At 34.2% G+C, this 22,446-nt stretch overlaps 2 protein-coding genes across 2 annotated transcripts; one reads left to right on the top strand and one right to left on the bottom strand.

Moving 5' to 3' along the window:
- Positions 1 to 634: 634 nt before the first annotated feature.
- Positions 635 to 9,671, bottom strand: LOC132751686 (uncharacterized; the record flags this gene model as incomplete). Its single annotated transcript, XM_060741905.1, is given in 6 exon segments — positions 635 to 785; positions 1,112 to 1,287; positions 2,328 to 2,554; positions 3,000 to 3,085; positions 3,737 to 3,871; positions 9,528 to 9,671. Coding segments are annotated over 6 exon segments (919 nt in total), but the record flags the coding sequence as incomplete, so codon positions are not given.
- Positions 9,672 to 10,631: 960 nt separating this feature from the next.
- On the top strand, positions 10,632 to 14,018 carry LOC132751687 (cysteine and glycine-rich protein 1-like). Its single transcript, XM_060741906.1, has 3 exons — positions 10,632 to 10,720; positions 12,264 to 12,383; positions 13,262 to 14,018. The coding sequence occupies exons 2-3, from the start codon at positions 12,269 to 12,271 to the stop codon at positions 13,411 to 13,413; spliced, it is 267 nt and encodes an 88-aa protein (XP_060597889.1). The 5' UTR covers positions 10,632 to 10,720; positions 12,264 to 12,268; the 3' UTR covers positions 13,414 to 14,018.
- Positions 14,019 to 22,446: the final 8,428 nt, after the last annotated feature.

Genomic DNA, 22,446 nt, shown 5'->3' with positions numbered 1-22,446 from the left:
ATTTGACACTGCACTTTCACAACAACTGTGCAATGTTTCAATGGGTTATCATTAATAGTTTGGAAGTTGGTTTAAACATTTATTTATTTCCAATTGTATTTTTGTAACTTTTGGTGAAGTGAATGGTCACTTGGGTCAAGGTTAAGGTCACTGGTGCTTAAAATAGATTTTTACACGTTTGCTTTTTATTTATTGAAGTACATTAACAAAATGTGCAGGATCGGGGAGTATACTATTCTTATCCCTATTTTGATGCAGGTTTGTAAGTTTTGTTACTGTCCGACAAAAAAGGGAACATTTATCCTTGCAATAATCTTGCAAAAGAACCAAATTGTTGTTTAAATTCTACAACGAAGCAGTCAGGACTTTTTAAAATATTCTTTTCATGGATTTAACTCACTACGGTGTTAGAGCAGTGCCTCTAGAAGCTCTTTTCACCGATTCTTACAGTTTCATTCATTATCGTTAAAATATATAAATAGGTGTGAACAAATGAATGCTTTGAGTGCAAATAGGCGGATAAAAAGGCGAGACTTTAGCATTTAATCATTCAAGCGCCTTGTCCGGAATGTACCGGAATATGGTATTTGGTGTGGTGCTCCAACACCTTTTTACTCTCACTCTCTTTTAATACCTGTTTCATTTCCAAGCCTTTTCAATGTTGCCAGACGCTCAAGAGCTTCCTTCCGCTGTGTCTGCATCCTCATTATAACATCTAAACGTTTATCACTAGTCCGGTCCACAGCTGACTGACTTTCTTTGTAAGCGTCCATCAATTTTGAAAACTGAAATCGTTTGACTCCATGTATCATTTATATTTATAATAGAAACAGTATTGATCAATTTTTAATTGATGTTGTGTTAATTCTATTTTATTAAGGAAACGGAAGCAAAAGGTGGTCAGATTCTATAAAAGAAGCAAACTAAATGCGACCATTCTAAAACGCTGAAATGGGTGGACGCTCTTTTTTATTAGAAAATATGGTGAACTATTTTTTAATAAAAAAATGAATAATTAAGGTATTTCTTGGATAAATACATATGACGGTAACCTATTCAGAATATTATATTCCGGATAATAGGATCATTCATTAATTAAAACTCATCTCACATTGTTAGAGCGTTTGTCGGAATTAAACAATCCAGTGAAGAAGTTGACAGTTGCTGAGACCAAACTGAGGGCTACACCCTGCTTTACACCCCCAGATAGCGCCGGTCCCGGCGATAGTGCCGTGTCCAAGAAAGTGCGCCCTGAGCTCGAGTCTTTTGATTCTATACGAGCTTTCTCTATGAAAATATAAAAGGTGAATAATAAAACATATTGTAGCTATCTTTATTTTTTAAGTATAATGTTTTATACAATGCAATAATTTACATCGTAAGAATACAATCAATACAGACATTTCAAGATTGATGTGTAAAATGAAATTTTGAGAAATTATGAAAGAATAACCATATGTGGTACATATTGTGGCTGATTTGTGCCATGTCGTATTTTCGCTCCAAGGGACGGAACGGCGAAAACACAAAGGAACGACAAAGTCAACTTCCGCTCCAAGTTCGTGTTTTCGTCTGGTGCCCCACGGAGCGAACATACGACATGGCACAAATCATCCAAACCTAGCTATTAAAATATATAATTTTAAACTACATTTTGTATTATCATTATTGTAACAAGAATCATACTCCTACGTGTATGTACAAATAATTCACGAGAAGGTAATGTTAATGATCACGTTTATTGTGTCGCCTCTACGGAGTAGTGGCGACATATAGGGATCACTTCTCCGTCGTCTGTCTGTTCGTCTGTCTGTCTGTCCGTCACAAAACTTGTCCGGACTACTCCTCATAAACTACTGGTGCAATTTCATCCAAACTTTACAAGAATGATCAGTACCAAGTCTAATTGTGCATTTTGTCAGCATTTTCTGGTTCAATGATTTTTGTCAGAGTTACGGCCCTTTAATAATTTTTATTTTTAAAGTTTGTCCGGACTACTTCTCTTATACCACTAATGCAATTTCAATGAAACTTTACAGGATTGATCTGTAGCTCAAGTCCTTGCGCATATTGCACGGGTTTTTTGGTTGAATGATTTTGGCGGAGTTATAAAAAGGTGTTTTTTCTGTGTGTTGCCAGATACACAAAAGCTTGTCGGGACTACTCCTCATAAACTACTCGTGCAATTTTATCCAAACTTTACAGGAATGATCAGTACCAAGTCTAGTTGTGCACTGTCCGTCTGTCTGTCTGTCACAAAACTTGTCCCAACATAAAATTGGCCATCATGAGGCGACACATGTGATCACTGATCGCTCTTGTTTTACCAGTATTTTCCCAACATTGTTCGCGCTTGGATTGTAATAGTTTTAACTCCTCCTCCATTCTTTTCTTTTCTTCATTCAATTCTTCCTGTGCAAGTTCCGCCGCCCTGGCGAGCTGTTGTTCTCTCTCCATTTGAAAACCCAACTTTTTCTGCTGATCGACCACATACTTGTTTCGCTTACTTACACTCGCCATGTTTTCTTGAATTTGTGCTTGTATCTCCAGATATCTGTATCAGATATAAAGCATTTTACAGGATTTTTCATTTAACATAGACCAATATTAAAGTGTAACATTCAAGGTTGGTATGATAGCATGTTACTACATTCTAAATTTCACCATTTTCCATACTTAAATGTTGAATTTAGTTTAAGCCAGCGCAAAGGGGTGTGAAATACCGTTCAAAAACGCGAGCCTGCAACATTTTTCATTTTCTGCTGTGTACGGAAGGTCTCCATTTTATTTATTTTAGAAAAGCTATTAAGCAATATTTGGCGAATTTTAAAACAGTCTGTATATTAAGATGACAATAGATGTAAAAATAATTTTTATCTAATGATATCTTAAAGCCAGAAATGACAAACTCGCTTTTACATTTAAACAAACAATGTTATGTTACAGTAAAATAATTCTTAATTGGGTTAAAATTGTGAAAATATACTAGATAGTCTAACCTTTTCTGTGTCGATTCGGTCTCTATCTTCATTTCTTCAGCGATCTCAATTATCTGACCAAATATTTCTTTCACAACTTCTCCACTCTACAAAATTACGAAATAGTTTGGTGAAAACTACAAAGCATTAAAACTGAAAAATAATTTATGTTTTTCTTAGTGTTAATGAATTTAAACGCACATTAGTACAAATAAATCATAAAATATGTAGTACATGTATATATAATTATAGTTGTTAAGTATTAACGCTTAAGGGGAGCGGTGGTCAAGTGGTTAAGGTGTCTGTCTCTCAACCCAGAGATCATGGACTCGATTCCTAGTCCGGTCACGGCGATGTTTCTTTATATGACACTATTAACTGGCCACGGCCATGTTTCTTCATATGACACCAGTATTGGCTGGTTCCAGGAAGAGGACTCGAAAGTGATTAAAATAAGTTGCAAGAACTTGTTTCGCAATCGAACTTAAAAAATATGTTTAAGCCAAATTTTAGTTCTCCTCTTGTTGTTTTTGGTTGTTGCCTTTTATTACAGTTACAATTCTTCCAGATAGGTATGTAATAGCCTGGGTTCCAGTCTGTCGATTTTTTATGTGCTTCTGTTGATACTATCAAAACCAGAGATGTTGTGTTATCTATGACGATCGAGTATGAAGTAGCGCGAAAGTTATGAATAAATAAAGAAATATCAACGCCTGAATTCCAGGCTAGGTATGTAAGTGTTGAAGTGTTATGTGAACCTGAAGTTCTGTAACGGCATCAAGGGTCATCGGAATCAATGTGTTGACAATATGAGCTGTTGTCACTGTAAACTTCTTCATAAGCCCTGCAGTCATTATGTGCTGAGTTCGAGCTGAGTGCGCCGTCATGCGAACCTAAAAACAACAACAACATTAAAGCAGCTGACCTCCAGAAAATAGCAGAAAACCTGCCCTCTTGCTAATTTTTCAAAATCCCCCCTCAAAACATTATACAGTTGAAAGAAATTGAAATGACACTTCAAAATGTTTATATCTTAACATAATTGCTCTGAAACCAAACAGTTCGCTTTTCCATCAACGGGAAATACCTTCTTTTATTATACCACGGAATTCTTTCATCCGGGTTTTTTTTTCTAGTATCACGTGATCGTACAGGACAATATCGCGATCAGTGCTCCGGAACGCACGAAATACGGGATTTTATCAAACGTAAAGGGATACGAATAACTGCTTTTGTTTTTATATTTGTAGTAATTCATGGCACTAAAAATTATAATTGATTAATTATTTCATATATATGATGACAAATTTATCGATTTAACCTTTGACTTGAAATGTGCTAGGAGCCTACTTAATGACGAAAATTGATAAACGATCCCGGGCATACCGGATACCGGGATTTTTCCGGATCACTGTTGTGACACGTGACCGCGTTAAATGAATTATCTTCTCCTATTTATATTGGCTACTGCGTTAGTAAGGTAGTAGATTATGGACAGAAAAAACCCGATATATTTAGGCTTTCGTTTGTTTGTTTGTTTGTTTGTTTGTTTGTTTGTTTGTTTGTTTGTTTCATTTTACGCCTTTTTCCAACAGTATTTCAGTCATATAGACCCTTTCATTTAAGACCGTATTCAAGTTGTCGCCCTTGGATGACGTCATTGGGGGATACGGTGGACAATGCCGATACGATTAAGTACAATTATAGAGGGATATATGGATTTTAATCCTTTCTCTTTTAAGATTGGCAGATTGAAATTGCCAAAATTTTGTGTAATTGAATAAGATATTACATAAAAAGAATGGTGAAATGAATAAATATGTTTACTATATATATAATATGGTTAACGATTTGTTTTAATAGTAGACCATATTCCTGGGTAACTGATCATGATTACCATTTTCGTTAGATTCTTAATAATGAAAATTTTACCAGGCAGTTAAATCGTACTAACTTGTTAATACCAGAGATATAGATAATGTATCTATGTCTCTGCTAATATACAATACCCAAAAGATATTTTGAGTTTCAAAAATGTAAGGATTCTGTAGTTTCGAAAAACGGCTGCGTAATAATTAATTGCAAGATACTAGTATATTAAAAATAATTTTGATTTAAGCATTTCTAAGAAAAGAAAACAATATAAATCTATGTAATTTCAAAAAAAAATGTAAAGGCATAAAAAGTAAAAATTCATTTGAATGTACATGACTGTATACTATTTGTGTCGGCAAAAAATGCACTCTCAAAAAATCGTACATCACACCAATACATTTTAAACTGGTAAAGTAATATTTTCAACTCGATACTTTTTAATTCATACTCTGCTTATCAAACATTTAAAAAAAATCACAAAAAAACAACAAAAACAAGTTGTGAAACACGATCACAGAAATTCGTTATTAACTGAATTATATTTTTACGTATTTTTGACTGTGTCAGTTGGTAGGGCTCTGGATCGAGTATCAGATCAGTAAGGCATGACCAATAAAGTCCCTAGGATTAGATGATCCATAACAAAATTCGGACCATAAATATTTTGACAACTAACAAAAGTGACGTAATCTGATGTAATGTTATGACTCTAAAAAAATGCACCCTGGTGATTTATGATATCACAGCCAATATGTACCCTGTTAAATGAAATTATTCTCGTATCGGATATAGCTATGCATGGTTTCTGTAAATTTGATTTAGTTACTAGCTTTTTATCCTGGCATTTGAGAAAATATATATCTAACTTTGAAAATTCGCTGTTTCACTTCACGGGGGAGGAAGTGTTACACGAAGGATGGAGTTCTTATGATAACTTGTTTGCAGTTCTTATGATAACTGTCACGGAGTTCCTGGAAAACGTTACGGATTTCTGTGGAAAACTTTTCTATATACTTTGAGAACTCACGTAAAAAATGGTCATTTTTACCTTTAAATGGGGAGTTTGAGGTGCTAAATTAAACTTTGATAATTAAGCTTGCCCTACGTATTAGATTATGTTTCAATAAAACCTTTTAGTCCATTTTCCATCGTCTTTTTAAAAAAATCTGGTAGTTTTGAATAAAATTTCCAAATTACTCGCTCATTCGTACATACTGACCTTTTTATTTGTGATCTCCTCCGTTGCTTTACTTAATGACCTAATGATAATGGAGAGTTGTAAACATAAAGCCCAGGCTAATAAATTTTTGTACCCGATTTTTCCAAATGTCACGGAATAGTTCTTGTGATAACCAAAATAATGTCCTGGAGTTCTTATGATAAATTTTGTTACTGCCAGTGTGTTTCTTGTGCTTAATTACGGTACGTTTACGCGAATTTTATTATTTAATAAGTGTTTAAATTATCATGAAACTTTATACTCTCAGCCTAACACAAAAATAAGTAATATATAATGTTGGTTTTGAGCTTGTTTTAGTTAAAAAGATATTTTTCTAATAAAATCTGTGCGAATTCATATTTACATTATAAAACAGAACGAATGCACTAAATGTTTCTGTGTATATAAAGTTTTATGTTAACGCTGAATTTACAGCAACTACAGAGAAATATATAAGTCGCATAATAGACATGCATATCGTTATTATGATGAATATGCGGTACATTTATATAGCTTGGTGTGCACGTAAATTTTAGGTAACTGTCATTTTTTCAGGATTCGGCTGTCAGAAAACCCCAAATTTTTTAAGAATAGATTGAACATGAAACAGTCTACAAAGGATAAACAGGTGAATTATGGGCTATCTTCAGGAACAGCTGAACCAGCGGTCACCTGTATTCAGCAGAAACATGGCTTAACCCTCCAAGCAAAAAATGTTAAAAAATTAAACTTTTTTCTCAGTTACATGTTTTAAGCAATCGCCTTTCTTAAGCAGACAATATACAGTTGGGATTTCCTCAAGAAGCGGCTAAGTAATTTGTATCATTTTATACCATAAACAACAAATAAATATCTGGGATATCCTTCACACTCATGCACCCGAAATGTATGATCTTTTTAAACATAAAAAATCAACCGATTACTATCGATCTCTTCAACAGATTTGCACGTGCCCTACGGGTTGGAGCGAAGGAAGTTCGACAATATATTTTTGTTATCAATTACAGAAAAAGTTTCCACAACTAGGATTATTTAGGGGGAATGCCCGAAGGACTCCCAACTTTGATAAGAAAAATGTATGCAATACTTTTCCGCAATATGGAGATTTCTGTACGTCACGTGATGCTTCATTGGATTTAATAGAGAAAGAAACGGCATGAACCATGGTGACTCACATATATTATTAAAGACTTACTTTTTATTGTCATATCATTTTAATAGAACTTTAAACGTTTCTATGACAAAATTTATACCTTTTAGAAATAAAGATATCCATTGAATACATATCCATTGAATACATAAAGATGACACCCACCTCTTTAAATTTAGATAAATGTAGTACATACTGCTTCCTATTTTGCTGCAAACCATTTACATGTAATTTGTTTCGGCAGACCGATAGCATAATTACTTAATGTTCTCTAAAACTGCCAGGAATAATGTATACGTGAAGAAATCATGCTTAAATATTAAATGCAAAGCGTATTTTTATCCTGTAAGTAAATGCTCTACATCAAGTATGTTTTCAGTCATTCCAATAAAATGAAAAAAAAAAAAAAAAAAAACACAAAAAACACAAAAAACCCACACGAAACGGGGTAAGAAAAATATCTCTTGAACTGAAATACGCTCAAAATCAACGTTATATAACCAAATGTGTGTGCAAATGATACGCGTACTATGCTTCATAATGATTTACACACTTATTGACTAATAAAATACGCTTAAATGTGCCGTAATTAAGCACAAGAAACACACTGGCAGTAACAAAAGTTATCATAAGAACTCCAGGACATATTTCAAGAGTTATCGCATAAACTCCATGACATTTGAAAAATCGGGTATAAATTCATTAGCCTGGGCTTTATGTTTGCAACTCTCCATTTTAATTAGGTAATGAAGTATAGAAACGTAGATGATCACAAATGAAACGGTCAATATGTATGAATGAGCAAGTAATTTAGAAATTTTACTCAAAACTACCAGATTTTTTAAAAGGCGATGAAAATGGACTAAAACGGTTTTTCTGAAACACATTACAATATGTAGGGCAAGCTTAATTATCAAAGTTTAATTTAGCACCCCCCCCCCATTTAAAGGTAAAAATGACCATTTTTTACATGAGTTCTCCAAGTATATAGAAAAGTTTTCCACAGAAATCCGTAACGTTTTCCAGGAACTCCGTGACAGTTATCATAAGAACTCCAAACAAGTTATCATAAGAACTCCATCCTTCGTGTAACACTTCCTCCCCCGTGCACTTGGGATTTATAAATCCGTGGTAGCGAGAATTAATCTCAATTTATGCTTTTGTATTTTTTTCTGTTGTGTTGATATTGAATTTATGTATGCATGCGTACATTTTTACATGTTATAATCATAATTGAACGATCAGTATTTACGCATTTAACTTTTCAATAAGCTAACTTTCTATGCGGCATGCATAGTTTCATCCCCCATTTACGTCACATCCGGTAAGGGAAGTAACTCTTCACTGACTGTTATCGCTTAAATGAAAGGGTCTATAGGTGGGTAGTGTCCTAACCATTGTTCCCTGAGAGTTACACCAGTACTAGACTATCTTCCTCCGCGCTAAACTACCAAAGCATCTCCCGGGGATCGAACCCACGCCAAGGAGGTAACTGGATTAGAAGTCATCGACTCTAACCCCTCGACCACGGAGGCGGTTATAAGGCTTTCGTCTACATTCTTTTTGAATTAAGGTGGTATTAATGATCGATTTATGCACTAAGCCTGACTAGATCAGTATTTTCCATTTACTTGAAATTCTATTACATTTTTTTTCATTTTACCATCTGGAGGTCAGTGGCTTTAAAACATGATATTGTGAAGAAGGGGACTCCAAAATTTTTATTTCCATATTTTCGAACGCTATTTCAATTCCGTCAGAAGCTTTTGCACAATAAAGGTATGAAAGGTACGTCTGTTAACACGTCGAGTCAGGAGTGTAATAAGCATGAATGCAGAGGAATTAACACTTCATATATTGTTTTGTAGTTTTAAACAGCATTTTTATAATATTTCCTTCACACAAGAGAAATCACACTCGTTATAAACGAATATTTGCAATCTTTTTTACAGTCTCTATATTAATGTGTCTCTGTATATACTTTGTCGAGGTTATGACATTGCAATGTATGGCTGAAACGTCTAAGCAATCGGAAGGTTTTTTTACCTCTATGTTGAACCGTTTGTCAGAGATCGAAAATATGTACACGTATGTGATATATTCAACCTGTCATGTGTGACAGAATAACAAGAAAATGTGTTGTATTTTTATATATTTTTCTACAGTATTCAAAAAGAAAATAATGATAAAAATCTCTTATTAACTATAGGTAGTTTTAAATTAAAATAGGCAACCCTTTTACATGGAAAATTATCTAAGAGAATTTGATAGTGGTTATTTCTTCAATTTCCACAAATTTCCTTACATCCCTGGCTTGATCGGGGTGATCAGCAAGCCTTAGGTAAGCGAGTTCCATGTAGTTAGCAACTTCTCTTTGATCCCGGTACATCTCTAATGTAGCTATCGTCTGCAGCAACTCACGTGTCTGCACGTGCATTTCCTGAAACATAGTACATAGTGTATGAAAGCGGTTGAAATATCCTCCAAAACATCACGTGACCTTTACATAAAAAATACATATGTTTGTACAGTTAGTAATTTCCTTATGATACTGAAATTTAAATGCTATGGAAAAAATATACATGTACCAATTTTCATTGCTTTTCCCCAAAAGAAAAGTTTGTATATTATTGATCCATACTCATTTTTGTGATATCCACATTTATACTCTTTATAACAATTTTATAAAGTTTTTTTTTCATGAAAAAACATGAGTCGTACCGTGACAAAACCAACATAATGGGTTTGCGACAAGCATGGATCCAAACCAGCCTGCGCCTCCGCGCAGTCTGATCAGGATCCATGCTGTTCGCTTACAAACCCTATTACAAGACTTGAAGTAGAGAAACTGTAAACGAACATCATGGATCCTAATCAGACTGTGCGGATGCGCAGGCTGGTCTGGATCCATGCTGGTCGCAGACCCACTATTTTTGTTTTGTCAAGACGCGGCTCAGTCATCATGAAATTATCCATTAACTTCAGTCATGCTTAACTTTAGTCTATAAACGTGTCATTTCTAATTTGCATATTTTTTAATATTTCATATGGGGATTGTAAACATTTTAAAATTGATCCTCTTTTGACCCTGTTAACATCTTTAAGTTGAATCAGCTACGATGTAAAATTCGTTCAGGTCAATGACTGTAAAGATATTAAATTCAAAATATTCTTAAGTATTGTACTATTATATATGATAATCGTATAATCTTAATACATCTATTGAAAAAGCTCTTTCATCAATATTGGGTGTCCATATGGCGTCACCATTACATATCATTATGCCGTTTATTGACAGAATAAAATATTCTCTATAGTATCCAAGATAATCGGGTTACTTTTCCTTAATATAAAGATTTTTTATTCAAAAGATATCTATAAGTTTAAACTTGCATGGTCACAGAGTTAGTATATAAAGGTAAGCATTTCTGTGTTATACACAGGTGCTATTCTCGCTCTTCTCTTTCACGTCGCTTCCAGATCCAAGGACTACATAAGGTACACCACTTTTTTAGAATTTATTTCTCTTTAGATGATGTTATTTTATTTTAAGATGGATCTCAAAAGTACATTTATCTCAGACGAGAATATTGACTTATTATTTGGTTTACATGATTGGTAGTACAACAAAGTCATTCAAAAATTACAAAAAAGACGACTAATTGCTAATTGTTATAAAACACATTTTCAATTTAATTAGACTTCCATTTTGAAAGACCATGTTATACGGAAAGTAAAAAAGGGCGGAGTATTTATACGTTTCGTTAAGAATATTATGCAAAATTGTATCAGTAATAATTGGCATTGACATTTTTAAATTTTAGCTTTTATCTAAATCTAGTACATAGTGATTGAATTTGATGAGTTTTAGATTTTTTGCTCACTATTTCTTATTCATTTGTAGTTTTTTTTTCTAATTTGCCCATACTTACGCACTTTTATCATTTATTTTGAAAGCACTGCGTTTATTCAAGTAGATAAAAAAAAAACATGCACTTGTGATATTTCACTTCCCCTGACATTACGATAGAAATGACATTATACTTGTATCGTCCATAAGTTGATTTCTTGAGTGATATTTTAAATAAACGGAACTTATTGCTTTCAAGTGATGCTCTCTACAAAATCCGACAATGCGAAAACACGATGTGTCGTCAACACTATGTTTGACTTAGTCGTGTCTTCGCATTATAGTATTTTCGTAGCGAAAAATCGGAATAACGATATGGCATATATCTGCCAGTACACTCTACAAAATAATTAATGATAGATTTTGTATGTTATACATATTAGTATAATTTATACTTTTGTTTATTTATTGTTTTAAGATATGTCCATGTTTACTTTTATTGCATTAATTGCTACATTTTAATGCCTATGTGAATGAATGAATGAATGAATGAATGAATGAATGAATGAATGAATGAATTAATTAATTAATTAATTAATTACATGATTAATAATTGAATTGTAAAACCGTTGACTGTGTTGCAATCTTACAAATAAGTTTGTCATAAAAATGAATTTAGAGACCCTGTTACACAATTTAATTTTTTTATGGTTTTAAATCATAAATATGATGCTCAAATTAAGATTTATCAATATTGTAGATCCCAAAAAGCATTATTTATAAAGATCTTACCGAATTTAACATTCATGTAAATAAAGGGAGCTAATAAAAACTTTATTTTCTATAAACTGAAGTCAAATTATACAATAAGAAATGAGTGCATATATTTTAATGATAACATAATATTATAATATGCACAAATATTTGCAGTACATATTTTACGTATTCTTTGATGTTGAAAATTGTTTTACTTGCATAATTATGTACATAAAAATAATTTCACTGAGTGTGGTTTACCACTTTTATCACAACATACAGGATCTTTAATTTTATGGTTTGAAACCAATTTTTAAAAATTGACGGATGAATTTATAAAAAGTAAACACAGAAAATGTGAAATTTTGTCAAACTTGTCAAGCTACATGGGGAATTTTTTCTTTTCTTTTTAACCATATTATTATATATTTACAGATAAAATGCCTCAATTTGGCGGAGGAAAGAAATGCGGACGATGCGATAAATCAGTGTATGCTAATGAGGAAATAATCGCTGCCGGAACTTCTTTTCACAAACGAGGCTGCTTCACGTGCCGTAAGTTTACCACGTTCATCATGATATTTTATACTACGAACATCATTATGTTAATACTACGTACACTATAATCTTAATAATTGAGCTGCGCCATGACAAAACCAAAATAATGGGTTTGCGACCAGCATATGGATCCAGATCAGCCTGTGCATCCGTGCAGTCTGATCAGGATCCACGCTGTTCGCTTACCAACTCTATTACAAGAAAAGAAACTGATAGCGAACAGCATGTATTCTGATCAGACTTCGCGGATGCGCAGGCTGGTCTGGATCCATGCTGTTCGCAAACCCACTATGTTGGTTTTGTCGTGACGCGGCTCATATTAAGTTTTATTACGTAGATTTACGTTATGATGCTTATACTGCGAACATTGGAATGATTATACGTACATCATTATGTTAATACTGGTTAATACTACGAACATGTACAATCTAATGTTAGTCAGTATATTTAATACTATATACATAAGAATATTTTATACTACGTACATTATAATATTATTATTACGTACATCATAGTGTTAATGATGACGACGACTATGATGATAATGATGATGTGATAATGTTGATGTCAATAATACAAAATTTCATAATAATATTAATGATTATGATGAGATGACGGTGGTGATGATAACGATGATGATGATGATGATTTTGATTGTGGTTGTGTTTGTGGTGGTTGTGTTTATGATGGTGGTGACGATGATGATGATGATGATGATGGTGACGATGGTGGTGTGATGATGATGATGATTATGACGATGATGATGATGATTGATAATGAATGAATTCTGTTTAACATGTTGATCCCATAAACTACTTTGGAGATTTTGATGCCATTAAAATACACTTGGTGTATCTTTGTTTGTTATGTTTTAGGCGACTGTAACAAGTCACTCGACAGTAAAACCGTGGCAGAGAGAAAGGAAAATAATGAGATTTATTGCAAGGCATGCTACGGACGAAGCTTTGGACCTAAAGGATACGGTTATGGTGGTGGTGCTGGGGCTTTAACCAACACTGGAATTTAAACATCAATATAAGAGCCGCGTCACGACAAAACTAACATAGTGCGTTTGCGACCAGCATGGATCCAGACCAGCCTGCGCATCCGCGCAGTCTTATCAGGATCCATGCTGTTCAGTTTCTCTACTTGTTATAGAGTGGGTAAGCGAACAGCATGGATCCTGATCAGACTGCGCGGACCCATTATGTTGGTTTTGTCATGGCGCGGCTCATAAGATTTTTTTCCGTGCACTATTCAGTACAACAGTGATGTTAGAGTATTGCAATTTTTTTTGTTCCTTTATGTCTGTGCAAACTACTGAATATTTTCATATGTATAAAGATGTACGGAAGAAAATGGATAAATTGCGGAACATTATTTGACAAGTGAGAAAATCAGACATTAGAAAACAGTTGAAAAGGAACATGAATACACGAAATGTTGTTGTAGTCCATTACATAATATGCATATTCTATTTTTATGGATTTTAAATCTGTAATTAACAATATAAAGACTGAATACAATATGTATAGGTGTATTTAATTATATTTTGTACTAAGGAATCTATATTTATGTTTTGTATATACATGTACAGCATACACGAATAATTTAAACGTTCTAAAGTACCTAGCACAGTTTTGTTGTTTATTCTATAAAGAATTGACCCAACTTCATAGACATCTAATACATACCTTCTTTAAACAATAGGTAAAAGGTTGTGTTTCATCTAAGAATATTTTCTTGATATGACTATATTTCGGGACATGTTCTGTGATGACATCTCAAATATGTATAACACAATATGAGTGCTGATACATGTTGCCAATGATTTTGAAGTACAGAATATAAAATACAACCCACAGAATGCAAGTTATTGTGAACCATCTTCTCGCTACATACATGTATGTGATATAACATGCAGGCGATGGGTAATATGCAGTATCTACTATTTCTCTATCAGTCACTTTATTATACCGGAAAACAAACTACATACAGAATCATGTTTGAGTTATGTCCCAGGATGATATGTGATTGCCCGTGGAAATACTAGTATTTTTTATATAGCTACTGTTTGTATGCTAATATAAAAATGCCCCCTGCCCACCCCCACCCCTCCCCAATCAGAACACATTATATGTCTATGGAAGTTTCACATTGAATGATAAACTGCGCTATAATGAAAATGAGTGTATAATATATTCGCAGACCAATGTGATGATATATTGAGTTATAATATCATATTTTCGCATAGCACATTTTCCTAAAACATAATAGTAGTATATGGGCCTCTTTAGCCCCAAGACTGCGCATGCGCGGCGGCCATTTTGTTTTCTATTGATAGTAACTCATTTGCATAAAATAAATGACCTCACTACACATACGCGGCGGCCGTGTTGAATAACAGACGCGCGGCGGCCATTTTGGATTCTATTTTTAGAATGACATCATCGTTCTATTTTAAGAATGACATTATCGTTCTATTTTTAGAATGACATTATCGTTCTATTTTTAATCTCCCGGAATTATACGGAGCTGACTCGTATACACGATCTTAGGGCTTGAATCGCGGACATTGAAGGTCAGGTCCTCGGCCCTAGACGGGGAGATAATCACCATTATTATAACTACAGATAACCTTTGTATAAATACGTGCTTAACTACACATATCAATTAATAAAATAATTGTTGGAATAAAGTAGAGTCTCTTTAAAAAATGCAAACGGCTTGATTATATTTCTTATTAGAATTAAAAACTGACTAAATATTAATATATTATTTTTAATGTGTTTTTCTATAAACATTCCAAATTAAAGAAAATACATTAGTAATAAGATATAATTAAAAAACTGACTGACTAATTGACTCTCTATAATACTATAAACAAGACAATTAATTTATTACTTTAAATTTGATTCTTTATAAATTTTTAACATATAACAAAATATATGAAATTTATTTTCAATTTAATTCGATATTATGACTCTGTCAAATAACGTTTCTATATAAAATAATAATAAGGACATTTACTGTAAAATAATTTAATAAATATCTGCGTAAAATACATACATACGATGTTGACTCCTCGGCGGTCCGAATCCAAATGACACAAATCATCAGTGTATTATTTCTAAATGCTCTGATCACGAGTGTAAAGTCGCCACAATGTATGGCGTGTGTTTATTTAGGGACGGAAACACTAACAATGGCCTATTGAAATGTTAAAGTTAATCCCTTTAAAGTAGCCACTCGGTCTGGCGTATGTTTATTTAGGGACGGATATGTGGACAATGCTCCATTCAACTGTCAAAGTTTATCCGTCTAAAGTAAAAGCGGGTAAGCAATAAGCTATTGAAGTGTCAGTTTACCACTGGGGCATAATTTTAAACTCATTTTCGAAAAGAAATGCCAACATGTTTTGAAAACTGATCATCACGAATGTGCAAAATTATAAAAAAAAACTATAATTAATGTTAACTAAAACCGAACAAAAATACAACAGAAAAAGCGTTTTTCGTCTTTTGTGCAACATTTTACGATATACATTTTGATTTTTTTCGCATCAAATGATAGACCTGACAGAATGCTTCAAAATAAACCCTAGGTTCTCGATTCGATTTTTAGCCGTTCTCGAGTTATGGCCAATTAGCGATTTTTAAACCAATTTTTCAAAGTTCATAAAACCCTTAGATTTATATGCCGTTTGAAAGATCTCTGCGAGTAGATACAGAAAATGTATTATTATATGGATCTATCTCTTACTATTTCTGAGATAGGAGAGTTTGAATATGGCAGACAAAATCACTCATGCGGAAAAACGCGCATAATTTTTTCGTTTATGAATGAAACACAGTCATGTTTGATATCAAATTGAAGGTCTTGACGAGTACATTCTGACGCTGGCGATAGTGAAGTTCATACTGGAAGTCAAAATCACTCATGCGTAAAAAATATATATTTTGGTTACTAGAGCAACCGAATCCGATATGATTTTTAATTGTTGACTACCAATTGAAAGAACAGTTCATTACCTTTAATGTACACCCCATTGTCGATTCGATTTTCAGCCGTTTTTGAGTTATGACGCAAGAGCGATTTTAAACCCTAAATTTCGAAAGTCAATAAAAACGTTACAACTGTTTACCAATCGATTCGTCTCGTCGCGCTGATTAAGAAAATATATAGTTTTATGGGTTTATCTTTTACCGTTTTTGAGTAATTCGAGTTTAAATTCACCGGAAGTGACGTCACAGAAATTTCAAAATCGATTTCTTCGTTATTACTTGACCGAATATATACGTGTTTGGTATCGTTGGAAAGCATTTTACCACACCTGTTACCTGACGCTATTCAAAAAGCCATTGGACCGGAACTGAAATCACTGAAGCGTAAAAACGTGTTTTCTGTACCACGCCTGGACCGATCTAAGGCGTGTTTGGTATCAAATGAAATGTCTCAAGCCGCTCTTTATGAATACGGACTAAAATCGAAATTAAAATCACTCATGCGTAAAAATCATTAAAATAACTAAAATAAGCTTACCCCCAGTCGGAGAGATTACATGAATTAAGAGTGTAATTGTTTTAGTCACCGCCACCGCCGCCGCCGCCACCGTCGCCGCCGCCACCTTCACCGCCGCCATTACAAAGAAAACTGTCTACAGCGTAAGAAGGATGATCATATCAATAGATGGAAGAATACCGCAGTGTACTTCTGTGACCACTTTAATAATGAATCAGTGTTCTGTTTGCCAGCAGTCTTTCTCAAGACGTGACGTCATGCTGAGACATCAACGTTATGTACATGGGAGTGACGACACTGTTAAAAGTGATTCTTTATCGCAACAAATCACTCATAGGGACACTTCAGAAAAGATGAATTTTCAACACCCATTTTCCATGGTCGTCTCCGGGCCTAGTGGTAGTGGAAAAACTGAATGGACTAAAACACTGCTTTTATCCGATCTAGTTAATCCGCCACCAGAGCGCATCATATGGTGTTACGGGCAATGGCAGCCTCTGTACGATGAACTTCAACGTAGTATACCCTGGATAGAATTTGTACGAGGTATCCCCGACTACTTGAATAGTCAAGAGTATATTAATACCCGTAAAAGGAACTTGATTGTTTTTGACGATTTAATGACAGAAGCCAAATGCGATCAAAGAATTGCTGATCTTTTTACCAAAGGCAGTCACCACAGGAACATATCTATCGTGTATCTGACTCAAAATTTATTTCCTCAAGGAAAAGCCTGCAGAGATATCGCGTTGAATACGCAGTACCTAGTATTATTCAATAACCCTATTGACAGACAGCAGGTGGCTACGTTAGCGAGGAGAATATATCCTTCCTCCTATAACATCTTTATGAAACGCTTCGAACGAGCGACATCGAGACCGCACGGTTATCTAGTGGTAGACTTGAAATCCTCTACTCCAGAACATGACCGTTTGCGCGAAAACATTTTTGAAAGTCAAGGTAGGAAAAGACAGCCTGCGGATGATTCCGAAAATGAGATTAGTGGAGAAGAAAACTTGTCTGACAATACTATAAATGATGATGTTGATGATGATTATGAGGAGGAGGAGGTGGATGAGTCAGACGACGAAAATATTGGAATGAAAAGAAAGTCTTTCTTTACGGGACCTCCTGGTAAGCGTATAAAAGAAGAGCTCAAAGAAGAACGCAAACGTCATGACATATGGGATAGAAGATTTCAAAAGCCTTTACGACAGTCTTGTAAAGAACAATTTAAAGACGGGCTAAAAAATTACATAGATCAAGAGTACTCTTTTGATGAGGCTTATGCTCGCACTGCTAATGATGCGTTGCCACATTTGAGAAAGAAGATGAGACAAAATTATGCCCAGTTTCTGATTGACTTTTACGCATTACAAGAGGACCCCACTCAGCAACAAATTCTCCAGTCAGCGAAGAAACTTAGACATCAGCACGACATGACCATTGAAGAATCTATCCGACAAGCCGTTAAACTTAGAAAAGACCGGTTCGAGGCGTTATGGCCCAATCACAACATCAAGGATATTGATGGTGAGAATAATAAAGATGATGACGATGAAGATCACATATCAGATGGAGAATAAAAAAATACCGTAAGAATGATCTTTGCTCCTTTACTTTCAAAACACAACATGGGTTCCATAGAGGTGTACGATCATAAACAACAAAAATGGGTGCCGTATATAAATGACCCAGATAAATGGTATCAGCATTTTAAAGATTTGAGAGACGGTTACGTGACACCCGATCATAGAGGCCGGTACATTATAGGTAGCGGTAATTCGCGTAGAAGGCTCGTGACACTAGAAACGAAGCTCAAAGAAACGGAGAAAAAGCTTAAAGAAACGGAAGAGAAGCTTCAAAATACACAACGCCCTGTGGTTAATATGGTTAGCCCCGTGGCTCAAGCGGTTGAAATGGCAAAGTCGGAAGTAAAACGATTACGTGATTCCAATATAGAAACGTCGGCGCCTAAGAAGCGTAAAACGGATATTGACTGGACTCGGTTCACTTTCTAAAATGGATAATTACCAGCTAGAAAATATATTGAAAAGATACCCAGTGACAGTGTGTGCGGCTAATGAAATTCGAAAAAAAAACAACGGAAGATTAGTTATTTCAAACACAGATACGAGTAACGGACCGGGAAAACATTGGGTAGCCTTCTATTTGCCTAGGCACGGACCTTACGAATATTTCGACTCGGTTGGAAATAGTTCAGAAAGCTATGGCGTGGGATTTGAGAAGATACTTAACAAGAAATATCTCAGAAATTACGGCCAACTACAATGTGTGCGGCCTCTACTGCGCATACTATGTCATAAAACGATATCAGGGAAAGACTTTGAAAAACATCGTCAAAGAATTTGATCCGTATCAGAAGAAGCACAATGATCGTTCAGAAGTGTCTAAAATGAAGAAACTAATTAGAAAAAAGAAGTGACAAAACAAGTATATCACTAGTTTTAAAACAATGTTCTGTATGAAATAAAAATATAAATTACCATGTGTTTTGTTTTTATTTATTCCCATAAGAATAGGTTTATGCTACTGCTATTGCCCCGTAATACAAGACAACTAGTCCCCGCTTCTCTCTGTTTAGTCCAATCATGTTGCAGTTAGACTAATGAAAATGTGTAAGTACTGTCTTATCAGTGACCAATCAGAACGCTTCTTTTACACCATTGATTACGATTAACCGTAGCGATTCATTCATTTCCGATTTAGACTGCGAGGAGTAAAGACTAGGGGGTAAGCTTATTTTAGTTATTTTAATGATTTTTACGCATGAGTGATTTTAATTTCGATTTTAGTCCGTATTCATAAAGAGCGGCTTGAGACATTTCATTTGATACCAAACACGCCTAAGATCGGTCCAGGCGTGGTACAGAAAACACGTTTTTACGCTTCAGTGATTTCAGTTCCGGTCCAATGGCTTTTTGAATAGCGTCAGGTAACAGGTTTGGTAAAATGCTTTCCAACGATACCAAACACGTATATATTCGGTCAAGTAATAACGAAGAAATCGAGTTTGAAATTTCTGTGACGTCACTTCCGGTGAATTTAAACTCGAATTACTCAAAAACGGTAAAAGATAAACCCATAAAACTATATATTTTCTTAATCAGCGCGACGAGACGAATCGATTGGTAAACAGTTGTAACGTTTTTATTGACTTTCGAAATTTAGGGTTTAAAATCGCTCTTGCGTCATAACTCAAAAACGGCTGAAAATCGAATCGAAAATGGGGGTGTAAATTAAAGGTAATGAACTGTTCTTTCAATTGGTAGTCAACAATTAAAAATCATATCGGATTCGGTTGCTCTAGTAACCAAAATATATATTTTTTACGCATGAGTGATTTTGACTTCCAGTATGAACTTCACTATCGCCAGCGTCAGAATGTACTCGTCAAGACCTTCAATTTGATACCAAACATGACTGTGTTTCATTCATAAACGAAAAAGTTATGCGCGTTTTTCCGCATGAGTGATTTTGTCTGCCATATTCAAACTCTGCTATCTCAGAAATAGTAAGAGATAGATCCATATAATAATACATTTTCTGTATCTACTCGCAGAGATCTCTCAAACAGCATATAAATCTAAGGGTTTTATGAACTTTGAAAAATTGGTTTAAAAATCGCTAATTGGCCATAACTCGAGAACGGCTAAAATCGAATCGAGAACCTAGGGTTTATTTTGAAGCATTCTGTCAGGTCTATCATTTGATGCGAAAAAAATCAAAATGTATATCGTAAAATGTTGCACAAAAGACGAAAAACGCTTTTTCTGTTGTATTTTTGTTCGGTTTTAGTTAACATTAATTATAGTTGTTTTTTTTATATAATTTTGCACATTCGTGATGTTCAGTTTTCAAAACATGTTGGCATTTCTTTTCGAAAATGAGTTTAAAATTATGCCCCAGTGGTAAACTGACACTTCAATAGCTTATTGCTTACCCGCTTTTACTTTAGACGGGTAAACTTTGACAGTTGAATGGAGCATTGTCCGCATATCCGTCCCTAAATAAACATACGCCAGACCGAGTGGCTACTTTAAAGGGATTAACTTTAACATTTCAATAGGCCATTGTTAGTGTTTCCGTCCCTAAATAAACACACGCCATACATTGTGGCGACTTTACACTCGTGATCAGAGCATTTAGAAATAATACACTGATGATTTGTGTCATTTGGATTCGGACCGCCGAGGAGTCAACATCGTATGTATGTATTTTACGCAGATATTTATTAAATTATTTTACAGTAAATGTCCTTATTATTATTTTATATAGAAACATTATTTGACAGAGTCATAATATCGAATTAAATTGAAAATAAATTTCATATATTTTGTTATATGTTAAAAAATTTATAAAGAAACAAATTTAAAGTAATAAATTAATTGTCTTGTTTATAGTATTATAGAGAGTCAATTAGTCAGTCAGTTTTCAATTATATCTTATTACTAATGTATTTTCTTTAATTTGGAATGTTTATAGAAAAACACATTAAAAATAATATATTAATATTTAGTCAGTTTTTAATTCTAATAAGAAATATAATCAAGCCGTTTGCATTTTTTAAAGAGACTCTACTTTATTCCAACAATTATTTTATTAATTGATATGTGTAGTTAAGCACGTATTTATACAAAGGTTATCTGTAGTTATAATAATGGTGATTATCTCCCCGTCTAGGGCCGAGGACCTGACCTTCAATGTCCGCGATTCAAGCCCTAAGATCGTGTATACGAGTCAGCTCCGTATACTTCCGGGAGATTAAAAATAGAACGATAATGTCATTCTAAAAATAGAACGATAATGTCATTCTTAAAATAGAACGATGATGTCATTCTAAAAATAGAATCCAAAATGGCCGCCGCGCGTCTGTTATTCAACACGGCCGCCGCGTATGTGTAGTGAGGTCATTTATTTTATGCAAATAAGTTACTATCAATAGAAAACAAAATGGCCGCCGCGCATGCGCAGTCTTGGGGCTAAAGAGGCCCATATACTACTCATAATTACCATGATTTTATTCTATCTTATGATAAACTAAAATAAGGTTGTTAATAAGGTGAGGGATGTAGAAGCATTATCGTAAAATATTGCACTGTAAATGAATTTATGACTGGGATATCATTCCTTTATTTAGTTTCGAGGTTCCCCAGGTACGTGAACATTATTTCGCCAAATTTACTGCACAATATCTCTGATTGATTTATATATTTATATGTAAACATCTTGGCCCGGATATTGAAGAGGTGTGGAATGTAAATCACAGATTATAGGCTGTATAATTTCGATCATCTAAATATAACGTCTTTGTTACCAGATTAAGTAGAAACTTGTTTATAGACCTACTATTGTAATAAACAACTGTCTCTTTTCCAACAATCTATTTCAACAAACCTATCTTATATACGACAAGCTGCGGCGATCAGCGATACATGTATTTCTGAAAACTGCCGTTTCGGATACAATATACGGATAATTTATCTGAAACTTACACATCGAATTGATGAATCATTTA

The sequence above is a fragment of the Ruditapes philippinarum genome, unplaced genomic scaffold (genome assembly GCF_026571515.1).
Source record: "Ruditapes philippinarum isolate M1 unplaced genomic scaffold, ASM2657151v2 ctg14415_1_1_1_1, whole genome shotgun sequence".
NCBI classification, from domain to species: Eukaryota; Metazoa; Mollusca; class Bivalvia; order Venerida; family Veneridae; genus Ruditapes; species Ruditapes philippinarum.
This window is presented reverse-complemented; position numbering and strand designations above follow the sequence as displayed.